A 14,553-nucleotide genomic window follows, 5' to 3' on the forward strand; every position below is an offset into this window, starting at 1 on the left:
GATCAATTAGTTGCTGGAGGTTTTACACAGGAACCTAGAATAGACATCAATGAAACTTTTGCTCCAGTAGCCACAACAAGCTCTATAAGAATTGTGCTTGCATAGTGCTGAATAAGACTTTATTCTATACTGACTAGATTTTGTAATAGCTTATGTTAATGGAGATTTAAAAGAAGAAATTTTCATGCAACAAATTAACTAAAATAAAACAAATAACTGTGATTTATATGTTGAACTTTAAGATTAATTTATAATCCAATTAAGATCTTTTTAAAGAATTTCATGTTAAAGATTTAGGTAAACTTCATTATTATCTTTGAAGAGAATTTAATCAAGATAAAAATAATAATCGATAAAAATAATAAAAAGATAAAATAATAAAAAGATAAAAATAATAAAATAAAATAATAATCAATTTATCAACACAAATATGCTGAAAACATTTTACAAAAGTTTAATATGCAAGATGCAAAACCAGTACCAACTCCTTTAGATCGTAGTGTAAAATTAAGTAAAGAAATGTGTCCTTCTTAAACTCAAAAGGTGTGTGTGTGTGTGATTATGGCAAAGCCTCGAGGGCTATCTGCCTAAAAGGAGGGATGCCTTCGTGGAGGACTTTCTAAGGGAAACTGGCTCGTATACACATTACACATGGGGAAAACCACGAAAACGCCCATGCAGCCAGCCCGTTCGCGGGACTCGAACCTCGGACCGAACTACCAGTGTTCAGCGACTTTACCGCTCGGCCGCTGGTGGGCTAAACTCAAAAGGAAGAAATAAGCAATGTACCTTATCGCTGTCTAATTAGCTTGCTTATACTGAGCCAGATATTATATACGCTGTCAGTCATCTGAGTTAGTTTAATTACAACCCTGGAAAATTACACTGGTAGGCTGGAAAAGATGATACTTGAAAGGAACTAAAAATTATTGTTTAAAATTCCAAAAGACTGGTAAAACGCTCACTGGATACACTGATGCCAAATGGGCATCTGATGCTAAAATTAGAAAATTCTGTACAGGTTATCTATTCAAAATTGCCTGAAGTATGATGACATGGGATTCACAAAAGGAATAAACCATTGCATTATCAAGTACTGAGGCAGAGCATATCAGTCTTTCATAGAGTGGTAAAGAATCAGTTTATTTAGGTCATTTCTTAAATAATTAAATTTTAATTTTGAATATCCAACCGTTACATACTGCGATAATCAAGGTACACAGAAGCTCACAAAAAACTCACTTTACTACTAATGCACCAAACATATAGATATTATACATCACTTCATACGTAAGATTTATGACAGAAATGAAATAGATGTTAAACATATGCCAACTGAGAAAATGCCAGCTGATATACTGACAAAAACACTGATTCCTTTGAAACATTCAAAGTGCTGTAAATTAATTGGAATAACTGTAAACAATTTAATGCTTATTGTTTTAACTGCCTTAAGTCGAAAGCAGGATTGTTGGATTATAAATGTCCGCCGTTTAGCTTAACAGCTTTATCCTGCCCCATGTGCAGTTTCTGCTTATCTGCACCATAATGATGTAATTTCTCTTTCGTATGTATGTATATGCACATGCCTTTTTGCTTCGCTTCCTCTGCAGTACAAAACCATGTCTTTGTATAGCAGTAGCAGAGTAGTGCTGTACAGAATGTATATATACGAGGGCTATCCAGAAAGTAGATTACGTTTTGGAATAAAAAAATAAACAAAGTATAGGAAACAAATTTTATTATATACAGATGAAAGCCACACTCAAATACTACTTTTCTACATAGTCACCATACAAATTAAGGCATTTATCGTAGCGATGTACGAGCTTGGAAATTCCTTCGTCGAAAAATTCGGCCGCCTGCGCCTTCAACCACTTCGTTACCTCTTCTTGCCTTCCATCTTGCACAAAACTTGTGGTAACCAAGCTTTTCGCTGATGATTTCGTGCAACAAACTTCGCGAAATTTGTGGAAAACTCAAAGAAAGTTCCGTTATTGTGAAATTTCGATTTTCACGGACTTTAGCATCGACTTTTTCGAGAAGTTCGGCGGTCACTATGCTGGGTCTCCCACTTCGATCTTCGTCGTGAACATTGGTTCGGCCATTTTGAAATCTTATGACCCACTGACGCACTCCAGCTTCAGTGATAATGTTGTCCCCATACACTTCACGAAGCTGCCGATAGATTTCTATCGGTTTAGTTTTTTGCAGTCAGAAACCTTATTACTGAGCGCAGCTCGCGGGATTTTCAATTAACGCAGACATTTCAAACCGTCACAGTATCTGAACGGAGCACAGCACGAACCTCTCACTAGCACGGCTAGATGCAGACTGAGCTGCGCAACGCTCTGACCCCAAGATGGCCACGCTAGCCCCGCCCCTAGCGGACACAGACGGAAACGTAATCTACTTCCTGGATGGCCCTCGTACATACATATAAAAGAAAAATTACATCATCATGATGCAGATAAGAGCAAACTGCGCATGTCGCAGGAGAAAAACGGTGGACATTTATAATTCAACAATCCTGCTTTTGATGTTTGACGGCTAAAAAAATATATATTAATTGTTTACAGTTATTTCACAGTTTACAGTTGCAATCTATGTACAGTAGTACGATGAAGCAATACCTGTGTGAGCATATGCAAAGGAAGTTCTGCTGTTCCGTTCATTTTTCCCTGTTCCTGTTAATCTCTCTCATTAAAATACTGATTGATGTTAGAATTTGTTTAGGCATATTTTCCCTTTAATTTATTTGCTTTATGAAAACATTTCTTTCAATGTAAGTTGTTTAATTTTTTGGGTTAATATTATATCTGTAATTTTATAAACATTGTCAGTTGAGGTTTTTTTTCATCCTCCCTCAACAACTTTTCATCTCGCTCTTTTCACTATCAGTAGTGATATTTTCTTGCTTTAGAATTACAGTACAGATTTTGCTGTCCATTAGTTGGTTGATAATTGGGGTATTGCCAATGCAATGGAAAATATTCTGATCTATTATCTTCATTTATTATCACTCTTCTACAAATTTCCTTAACTGGAAAATTTTAGTTTTTGTTTGCAATATCTGAAAAACTTCAAATTCACAGCTATCATCATAAAGCTTAGCTAGCATCCACTATACATTATTGGCAATGAGTCACAAGACTGGTGATGAAAGAATTGTAATTCTACTAAATTCTGTCCTGCTGCTATCACATATTGACAAAGTTAGGCCTGAATTTAATTAATTATTTATTATATTAATGCCTATTTTCTGCACATGCTTAAAAATTAGTAGAGTCCCAAATAAATAAATTTGTTCATATATTTAAGGCTTATCCAAGGTTGGCATTAGACATTTTGCAGCTCAGTGTAGCCTCTGCAGGTCCTAGATTTTGCTGTCATGCACATCCCTCAATTCCAACAAATTTATATTCCAGAGCTTTCCCTAAACGCTTAAGATTTTGCGATACCTCAGTTTTATTCCTCAGTGCTTCTCTAAATTCTAAAGAATTTGCCTTTAGATAATTTGAGAAGTAGATTCTTCTTATAGTAATATTGTTTTCTGCATAACTGCTATTATGTTGTGTTTATTTTCAAGTTCTTTCTCATACTTCTTTATGGAGGTCACAAACTAAGGATAAATATTTAACATAAAATCCAAAACCAAATTTTCTATAATAGCAAAATTCATTTAAAGCTAAATTCTACTGCCTAGTGTGGTCACACCTGCTCTGGCATCAGTCCAGGATTTATCTGAATGACAAATCAGTTTTTCTCAATTCAAACAAATGTAGTCTTTTGGCCTATCAACATTATTTATGAATTCATTTTTGGATATGAAAAGATATTTCTGTTAAATTTCTTCTTGTCAACACATCCAAAACTTTGCAGTGAAGTTAGCTGAAGTCTCTAATCATTAGCAAACATGAAGTCCACATAAAAGATTACCATGCTCTTTGGTATTCAACTAGTAAAATTTAAAAAATTGTTTAGGCATTGATGTGCAAGTCATTTCTCAAGCTGCTGTAGATTGATATTTATGTGATGATGTTGATAGTTATGCAGTAAAAAAAAAAATAATAAATAATGATTTACTAGTTTGAGATATGTGACAAGCACAAAGACAGCTACACAGTCAAATTACTGATATATAGATTTAGGCTAATAAATGATTGTTTCTTCAATACTGAAGTATTTTAATTAATGCCAGTATGACGTTTTATTATCAACAAATATTACATGTGCAAGGATAAAACAAACCAAAAAAAGAGGGGAAAGAAGAAGGTTCCTTATTAGTTCGAAGCCGAAGTTCTGGACTCAAGATCATTCCAGGTTTTGGACTTTGTATATACAGAAACACTGAAAATATGAAAGAAGTAAATAAGAAATCTTAAAGTAAGTGTGTATTCCAGGGCATGTAAAATTCAGTTTTGAAGAACTGGTATCTAGCTAAGAAGAAGTTTCAGTTTAAAACTATGAAATATAGGGAATGATTAATGCTTTGTGCCATATGTAGTATTCCATCAAGTTAAAGGTGAATATCTAACAGATAATTTTATCAATATGTATGCAATGCATAAGTGCATTCTAAGTATTTAACAGAACCCTTTCAGGGATGGTAGTTTTGCCTTGAAACCGCATTTTCAACATTTTTTTAAATTTAGAAAATTTGGTTTTATTTTCTCAAAACCGCTCCTAAAATTAAATTAATTCTTAAAACTGATAACAGATGGCAGCACCAAACATTTCTGGGCATCCATTAATTGATATGAATCATTCAAAAATAGCTTCTTTTACACACTACTCTTTTTGACCCATTTTAAAAACAAAAAACCCAACAATTTTTAATTTTTCCACAATATATTTTATAAGCACGCATCAATGAATAATGAAATGTCCTTAGTTCACAAAAAAAAGTAATGGAACCCTTTTAATTTTGAATGTTTTCATTGCGGTTTCAGTATGAAACCACCGCCCCTCTGAGACATCGAAAAAAGGATCAGATGACGCAGTTGCAAGATTTTTTGCAGTTGTATTTATTGCTTTTGGATCACTGCTGTAAACAGTTGCGCCATATCTTCATTTGAGTGGCTTCAAAGATGAGGATTTATGGGGCTTTTGAGCGAGGGAAAACATTTCTTATTTTTCACAGAGACACAGAGCACACTGAAAAACACTCACAGTTGCGTTTTTATTATGCTTCTCTTAGCGGTCACTTTTCTCATGCTTCTAGTTCATAGTAAAATAATTGTATGCATCTTGATTTATTTTATTTTTACATATAATTTTCTTAGTTTTTAACATAATTTTAAAAAATATTTTATAGTTTTATGTAAGTAATTTAGTGCATTATTAGTTACTTTTTGCCTGATATTTTTGTTTCCTGTTTTAAATTTTTTATTTATAATTAAAAATGTGTGTTTATGCAAATATTACTTATTTCATTAGTTGTTCAGTAATTTACTAGTATAATCTGCAATTTGGGTTACGTTCAGATACTTTTCAGCAAAGTAAAAATAAATAAGCAAATGTTTAGTCTTAAATGCTCTAGATGGGCGCTGGTTTCAAGGCGAAAACGGTCCCCTTTCCATAAAGGGGGACGAAAAATTTTTTTTGAAACTCATTTATGTTGTCTATAGGACCATTGCATGTCATTATGCTTATTTTTTCGTAACTTTTAAAAAATCATAACATTGCGCCCCTGAAAGGGAAATTGATTTTACAGATCCATGCTTAGTACAGTAAAAATTGGAAATCTGGACATCCAATACAGATGTCCAGATAGAAAAACTGAACCTCCAAGAGTACCAGCCAAAAATAAATATAATAATAATAAAAAAAATTCCTCTTGTCTAGGAATGAAAAATATTATAGCAACAAAAAGCAGGTGCCTGTCTCTAGATTAGAGGTTTGTGATTGAGATCCATGTTATTTTCAAACACCAGCTATCTAGGAGTCGCACCATGGCCAATAGCAATGCATTGATTAACACTGTAATGATGTTGCCCAGGATCACACTTTCGGGCCTTGAGTAGATGTGGGTTTGACAGGGCCACAGCTACGGATTTTGTCATCCAATGCAATCTCTGCAAGTCCTAAATTCTGCTGCCGATACCTCTCTAAATTCTAAAAATTTTACCATCTTTAAATTCTACAGTTCAGTGTCCCTTACATTCTAAAAATTCTACCATCACCGATTTTTGCTACTTACTGCTTCTCTAAATTCTAAAATTGTTGCCTTTTCTAAGTTTTCACACTGGTTTTGGCCAGGTGCAACAATAAGTATGGCCACAGCAATTGCCATTGCTCTGGCACCAGCCCTATGTGTTATGTGTGAGGGGGGCAGCATTTTTGTATTTGACCTAAACAATAAATGAAGTTCTAATGTTGTCATGTCTATACGTCATCAATAAACTACATACAGTAAAATATGTTATAAACTAAACTGGAAATTCAAAATTTGGGTTTTCAGGTAAAAATTTTCAGGTGCAATTTTATGCGTGTTTAAAATCTGGTGGCTCTGATGCTACCATTTTTTCACAATGTGGTTAAATTCAAAGGACAAATACATTGTGTTTTGTAAAGTGGGAACATACTTATTTTACACAGCCTAAATTTGAAGCAAATACCTTACACTTTGTGAAGTGACAACAAAAAGTGCTTAAATCCCCAAGTTTTTAATCTGAAGTTCATTAAATTTGCACAAAATACAAAATAATTTTTGTATTTTGTGCAAATTTATGCCCTATGTGTTATGTGTGAGGGGAGCAGCATTTTTGTATTTGACCTAAACAATAAATGAAGTTCTAATGTTGTCATGTCTATATGTCATCAATAAACTACATACAGTAAAATATGTTACAAACTAAACTGGAAATTCAAAATTTGGGTTTTCAGGTAAAAATTTTCAGGTGCAATTTTATGTGTGTTTAAAATCTGGTGGCTCTGTATGCTACCATTTTTTCACAATGTGGTTAAATTCAAAGGACAAATACATTGTGTTTTGTAAAGTGGGAACATACTTATTTTACACAGCCTAAATTTGAAGCAAATACCTTACACTTTGTAAAGTGACAACAAAAAGTGCTTAAATCCCCGAGTTTTTAATCTGAAGTTCATTAAATTTGCACAAAATACATAATAATTTTTAAAAATTTAAAATTCAGGCTTCAAGGTTCCTATGTTGAGTGGAGGAGTACACATGTTCACGTTTAAAAGTAGAGATAATTTAGAAGATATAAATTACAGTTATATAACAGACAGGAAAAAAAAAAAAAAAAACTGGTCAGAATTACATGAAACCAAAATCTTATGAGTACATTATGACATCTCATTTACCCATTGCTATCACTAATTCCCACTTTCAGCCAAATACGATCGATAGGAAAATATATCAGTAGAAAAATATGAAATGGAAAAAACTTAAAAAAATAACCATATTTATTTACCTCAAGTTTCCGTGTAATTTGAGAAGTAGATTCTTCTTGTAGTAAAACTGTTTTCTGCATATCTGCTATTATGTTGTGTTTATTTTCTAGTTCTTTCTCATACTTCTTTATGGAGGTCATTAACTAAGGATAAATATTTAACATAAAATCCAAAATCAAATTTTCTATAATAGCAAAATTCATTTAAAGCAATACTCCATCTTTCGTAATAAGTGATAATAAGACTGCTGAATGCAGTCACAACCCAGAGTAAATTACCAAAGTTATAGAAAATTTCTTCAAAATTACCCCTAAGGTGGTAATCAAAAGAAGTTTTTCAATAGACACAGTATTTAAATATCTTTAATAAAGAGCATCTCTCAAACTTTAATCCTCTTACATTTGCAAAAATGTTTCATTGTAAAGGAAATTACCAAAATTTTATACCATTTCTTTCTGATTACATGTGTCCAAGTAGACAAACATATCTTTCTCAAAATTCAGTATGCTCAAAATTCGATATATTCTCAAAACTAAATGAACTATGTCTGTAAGATAATTACTTGACTTCTCAATGTACATGAGAAATGGTTTTTAAGTTTGTGATAAAACTTGGTTTGCAGGTTAATTGTGTAAAACAAATTTTCATGACTTGCAGCCTTAGGACATTTTTTAGTACAAAATTATATCGTTACTGAGAAACAATTATGCAATGGCTTATTTCTGCACTTCAAAATTCTGAGATCATAATTTGAAATTTATTGTCCAACTGGTAAATATAATAAAAGTTTCCTCTCTCTCTCTCTCTCTCTCTTTTTTTTTAAACCTTTTTATTGTGATTCTGAAAATCAACTCTCAACGAATAAAAGAGAACAGTTAACCAAACTCTTTAATGATTCCAGATATAAAATGAAATTCCAAGCAGAAGGTATGAATCATTTCTGGACACCACTGAAATGAAACATGGTGAACTGTACAATGGTTCTTTAAATATCATAATTCAGTTTGCTTCTATGTATCTGTACAAGAAAGGGTTTTTATCACTAACTCATAAGAACAAAGGACCAAAATCAACTTATTGATCAAAATCGATGTATGTTCCAATCTCAGAATTAAGCTTATTAGCATCCATTCAAACATAAAATAGCTGTGCAAAAATAAGCAGGCTCATCCAAATCACTGATATGAGTATCAGCAGTTCTTTAAATTTTAATTAATAAGATAAAAGTTATCAAAACTCTAATAGCCTTGAATTTGAAAAACAAGAGAAACTTCCATTTTAGTAATTTAACTGGCTGATAGTAATGTAGAACTAAATTAATTTGAATTAAACATATTTTAAAATATAAGTAAACTGTAGTAACATAAACTAACAAAAATTATTTCTAAAGGGGAGAAGACTTAAATAATCTACAAAACATTTCGTAGACATTAGGTATTTTTGAAAGCATAAGAGATGAAAAATTAGCAATCGCCTTCGCCGGGAATTGAACCACAGACCTCTGGAATACCGGCCACCATGCAGAACCACTACACCACGAAGGCACGCTAGAAAAGCGGGAGAGATACCTTATATACTCCCCCTTTTAAAAGGCAAATGGGGTTTTTAGTGGGCCCAATCGCCAAATCGTGGGTGTGCAGAGTCATCATCCACAACGCTTTTAGTTTGGGGGCCACTGTAGAGACATTAGATATTTTTGGAAGCATAAGAGATGAAAAATTAGCAATAGCCTTCGCCAGGAATCGACCCACGGACCTCTGGAATACCGGTCCAGCGTGCACAACCACTACACCACGAATGCATGCTAGAAAAGCAGGAGAGATACCTTATAATTCTAATTTATAAAAGTTGTCCCCAATTGAACAAAGTCTGAGAAATGCTGGTTTATAAAACTCAAATGAAAAAAGGGGGAGGAGAACAGAATTCAAAAGCATTGATTAATAAAATTATAATACTAAATGCAATATGACCAATTAAAATGAATAATTGGCAAAACTTAGATTTAGGATGATAAATACAGAAACACATTATAGAACCATCATGCAAGAATATTTCTTTATATGCATAATTTTAACAATATAATTTTGGTTTTACAAACCTGTTCATCTTGGGTCGGACATGAAACCTCAAGATTTTTTCTCTCCATCTCTTTCATTTCATTTTCTAACTGAACAATAGCTTTTTTTAGTGACAGAGCCTGGGCCTCGGCTTTCTCTTTAGCAGATGTTGCTGCTTCCAATTCCTTTTCTAAGGTTATATTCTTTTTCTCTAGCTTCTTAACAACTTGTTTTAAATCCTAGTGTTAAAACAGTAAAAAGAAACATATAATGAGCCAGTCACAAAACAAGAGCATTCTGAGGGAAAGAGAAAATGCAAGCAAAATAAGAATATGATTGCTAAAACAAAGTAATTAAATCAATTTTTTTAACTTGACAGATTTGAGATATAATATTTTTACAGATTATTATAACATGCCCCATTACTTATTCTAGAAATTTAGTTCATTTTCCAATAATAAGTACTTCACATATGTAGGCATTTATAATTTCTAGTTAGCAGTTAACTACAATAACATGTTGAGGGTAGGATGTTCATATCGAATCAAATTTATTGACACTTTGTTTTATTGCTAATAAAATTCATTTAACATCAAAAGAATGTATTTTTAAAGTTATACGCCAAACTGGGTTTACAGCAAAAATGTAAAAGTCATCGAAGTGACTTGCTCCGAATGGCAACAATCATAGTATATCAGAATGTATGGGACGATGATGTACCTTTCAGCAGAGCAGGAAGACATATAATATGGCCTTAGTGTTGCAGATTATACTTATATAACAGTATATCTACTTAATCATCTACTACCTTTTTTCCATCAAAAATTAAAACGTGATTTTTCTCGAGACACTTTTTTTTTTTTTTTTTTTTTTTTTTTTTTTTTTTGGAGGGGGGAGCATGTGGTACAATCTAGCTCAATTAATTGACTGATTGGTTTAAAATTTCACTGAAACAATTTTTTAACTATTGAACATATCTTCAACCTAATATACCATTACAAAATCAGCAATAAATATTGTTCATAATTGACTGCTTGTAAAAAGTAAATAAATTTTTTTTGGCAATGTATACTAAGTAGAATGACCTCTAGCCTGCACGGCTTTAAACAGGGAAAAAGTCAACTTTGAGCAACAATAGTGGCACTATTTTAAATTCTTATGACATAAGAAATTTTCACTTATATCCTATCCTTCATTGTCCGTATTACAATGTTCTTTACCAAAATTTAATAAACCTTTTCCCTCTTTACTCTTATCAAAATTTGTTTAAAAAAGAAAATCTGAAAGGTTTCAGATTTTAAATTACATCCAAAGTGGCATTTTTTAACATCTTGTGTGTTACCTTTATTTATTAAATATCACATTCTTTGCACGTAAACCATAAAATTCAGTACAGTGGCAATGTCACAAAATAATTTTAAAATGAGCATATCTTTAGAATTTCCAATACACAGTTCCGCACGCTGGAGATAAAAAGGTTTTTCATCCCTCATACAATGTTGCCATTGCTCGTTTTTAAATCATTGAGTTTGTTAATCAAAAATTCATTAAAGTTTTACAAAATATGAAATCAATAATAAAACAAATTCCAAATTTGGGCTTTCAGATGCTTATATTCGCAGTAGAATTACGTCATTCAAAATTTGGAAGGCTCTAGGTACTTTTGTTTTATCACAATGCGAGAAACATACATACATTTATGCAGATTCTTCATTATTTAATTTCTTCAAATATAATACAGGGCAATAGTATTTGGTGGCAATGATTTGAAAAGTGATACACCGTATATAGAGTTCCGATGTAAAATCATAAAACGAAAACAATAGTCCTTCAGGGACAAAGCCCCTTTTAACTAAAAAGGGCTGTTTACATGATCCTTAAGCATCATATCAGTCTCTAGTGACTGATGTAATTTACGGATGGACCATGTCAGTCACTGGTGACTGACACAATACTTTTTTCTGGACACCATACTTTACATTCAGGCCCTGCAAGTCATTAATAATTGATGATGTATAATTTCAAAAATTAAAATCTTTCATCAAATTCTATTCATATCTCTGGACACCAGAATATTAGTAAAATCAAATATTGCAGGTTAAACAGAAAGGAAAACAAAACAGGCTTGGCACCTAACATGTTAACTTGTTCATTAGAATTTTTACAATTGTTTATAGAATTTAGAAGAAAGAAATAACAATTATGAAACAGACTTTTATCGCCCTATATTTAAGTAAAATTGCTTACTTTAATGCAACGTGAAGACTATCAGATTGTCCAGAAAATAATGCAGGCTTTTGCAATGCTTTATCTTTCCTGTACATTTTTAGCAAAAGAAATATTTTGATTTACATTGGTTTATATATCATTTTGAAGCTCTATTTTCACTCTATATCCCTATAATAATCATTTTGTTCCAAAATCATTTTCAAAAATATTTACTACTTTTTGTTTAGATGTCAAAACGGGATTTTCCGCAAATTTACTTTTATGAGTACAAGCTAGGCCACAGCACAGCACAAACGGCTTGAAATGTCAATGAAGTATGGAGCGAGAAAAGTGTTAATGAATCTACAGTTCAACGGCGATACCAAAAGTTTTGTCGTGGAGAATTTGATTTCGAGGATCAAGAGCATTGTGGACGTTCTTCAGCTGTTGATGACGATGATTTAAAGATTTTAGACTGAAACAAACCTATGCATAACTGTTAAAAAACTTGGCGTATGCAAAACAATGATTTCTGATCACTTGAATCGTAAAGGAAAGTCAAAGAAGCTCGATAAGTGGGTGCCTCAATTGAGCAAAAATTTTTTTAAAAATCGCCGTTTTGAAGTGTTGTCTGCTCTTCTTCTCCGCAACAAACACAACCTTTTTTTTTGATTGAATTGTTACGTGCGATGAAAAGTGGATTCTCTCCAACAACTGGTGACCTTCGGCTCAGTAGCTCGACTGCGGTTACCCAAAATTGCAACACATGTGCTCAACAGAAAATGGCCACTTCTTCTCCATGACGAGGATCGACCGCACGTCATGCAACTGACCCTACAGAAATTGGATGAATTGGGATAAGAGACTCTCCCTCTTCTCCCATATTCACCTGACCTCTCGCCGACCAATTACCACTTTTTTAAACATCTGGATAACATTCTGCAGAAGAAATGCTTCAGAAACCAAGACGAGGTCAAAAACGCCTTTGACAGCTTTAGCACGTCCAGAACTCCAGAATTTTATTCTACCAGCATAAATAAACTTATACCTCGTTCGCAAAAATGCATTGATTCGGCTGGTACTTATTTTGATTAATAAAATTGTTTTTGAGTTGAGTTATGATACTTTAAAGATATAGGTTAAAAACCTGCATTATTTTCAGCCTAATAACTTAGTCTTACATAAGCAAAGCTGCTTACTAATGCAATGTAACAATCACAGTTTAAAAGTCTGTATTTTCAGCTGACATGAGCTGATGCAAAACTGACACATTTATAGCAGTAAAAGTTTTAGACCAAACGGAGTTTTCATCGAAATGTATAACAGAAGCCTAGTTGATTTGTAAGTGTAAGTAATTTCAGATAACCAGCAGTGTACAGAATATTCCATCTAATTCATATAATCTTAAACAAATACATCTACAAAATTTAAAAAAGAATAATTCCATGCTGTTTTAAAGATCAAATCAATGAATATATCAAAAAATAAAAAGGTGGACATTTTGCCCATGTAAATCAATTTTTTTCAAAAAAACGACGTCTGCTTTCTCACCAGGCACCAGGCTTATGAAATGATATGCATACTATGCATTGGACATATTGATTGCCTTTACTTACTATCTATTCAGAAGAACAAGCATGAACTACATGAGATTTAGTTTGTTTATTTCATTACAGCAAAGCATGTGAGGGCTACTTGCCTGAGGGATGCCTCCATAAAGAACTTTCTAAAAGGTACTACCACATTATCCACTCGATCACGGCAAGAATCACTGGGCAAAGCACTATGTTGAAAAAGTAAGCAACCCCCAGAATTTTACAAAAATGTATTTCATCTGGCAGCCCACTAAATGCATACGATTTAGAAGTTTGAGGATTATGTTTATGGTTTCTAATTGTGATTTTTTTGGGGGGGGTGTAACAAATCATAATGCAACTGTGTAGCTTCGCTTCTAATGAAAAAGAAAGTGCTGCATTTTCAGAAATATGGTGTTCTGCCTAGTAGTTGTAGTAGAATGTAGAAATGTGCATCTTATGAAGTTGTATTTTACAAACAATTGAATGTCTGAGTTACCTTGGGTAATTCATTTGGAGAAAATGTCTGATGAAGGTAACAAAAAAACTGCTTAAGATTTTAAAACACTTTAACTGAGATTTTAAAACTTTAACTGAGATTTTAAAACTTTAACTGAGATTTTAAAACAAGTATATGGCTGAATAGTATCCAACAGCTACAAAAATGTAAATATTATCCAGACTGACTTTCATCATCAACATTAAAGTAATGAAATGATAACTTGATTTAAAATGATGCATTAATTTATCTGTAACATTATTATAAAAATCTTGCAGCTTGAAAGTAGTCTTTGAACTGTTCTTGGGTAACTGTGATAATAACTTTCTCCAAATAATTGCAATTCTCTGAGGTCTTTTAAGCGAAAAAAAATTGATGTGTACATGGAAAGCAGCAACAGTTTGTTCTGTAAAGCAGATACTTCTGCAATTCACCATTTTTTTTTTTTTTTTTTTTTTTTTTTTTTTCCCCCTCCAAAGTTAAAACAAAGTGCTGTGTACACATACGAAAAGACTAAGAAAATATAAAGTTAACAGTTTTATTATGGACGTTTAGGTTTTTAATTTAGTTAAATTTGTCACTGGTTTGTGAAATTTTGAATGCTTCATTATGTATGTTTGCTTAATGTAATTTTTACTGTTTCATTACATATGTTTCATGCATTTTTAATTTCATTAGTTTATTGTTGTTTTATATAATTTTCAGTGAACTGCTATTTTTTAAAATGGCTACTGTTTTTCACACGTTAGATTGGCGAAAAATTAGTCACCCGCGATTGGACACTATCATGGAACAG

General features: G+C 32.5%; 1 protein-coding gene across 6 annotated transcripts in view; it reads right to left on the reverse strand.

The window, feature by feature from the left end:
• Positions 1 to 14,553, reverse strand: part of LOC118202431 (citron Rho-interacting kinase-like) — a 284,352-nt gene that overhangs the window by 168,658 nt on the left and 101,141 nt on the right. For 5 of the 6 annotated variants that reach the window (XM_085818648.1, XM_085818639.1, XM_085818636.1 and 2 more), the window contains 2 exons: positions 9,518 to 9,715; positions 7,440 to 7,562 (listed from right to left, as the gene is read on the reverse strand). In XM_085818648.1, the coding sequence (XP_085674774.1) occupies positions 7,440 to 7,562; positions 9,518 to 9,715 (321 nt within the window). The remainder of the gene's footprint in view (positions 1 to 7,439; positions 7,563 to 9,517; positions 9,716 to 14,553) is intronic. The other variant, XM_085818656.1, reaches the window with a different exon arrangement.

This window comes from Stegodyphus dumicola, chromosome 1, assembly GCF_044657685.1.
Source record: "Stegodyphus dumicola isolate Sdum_Otavi_A_Nest chromosome 1, ASM4465768v1".
In the NCBI taxonomy this organism is placed as follows: Eukaryota; Metazoa; Arthropoda; class Arachnida; order Araneae; family Eresidae; genus Stegodyphus; species Stegodyphus dumicola.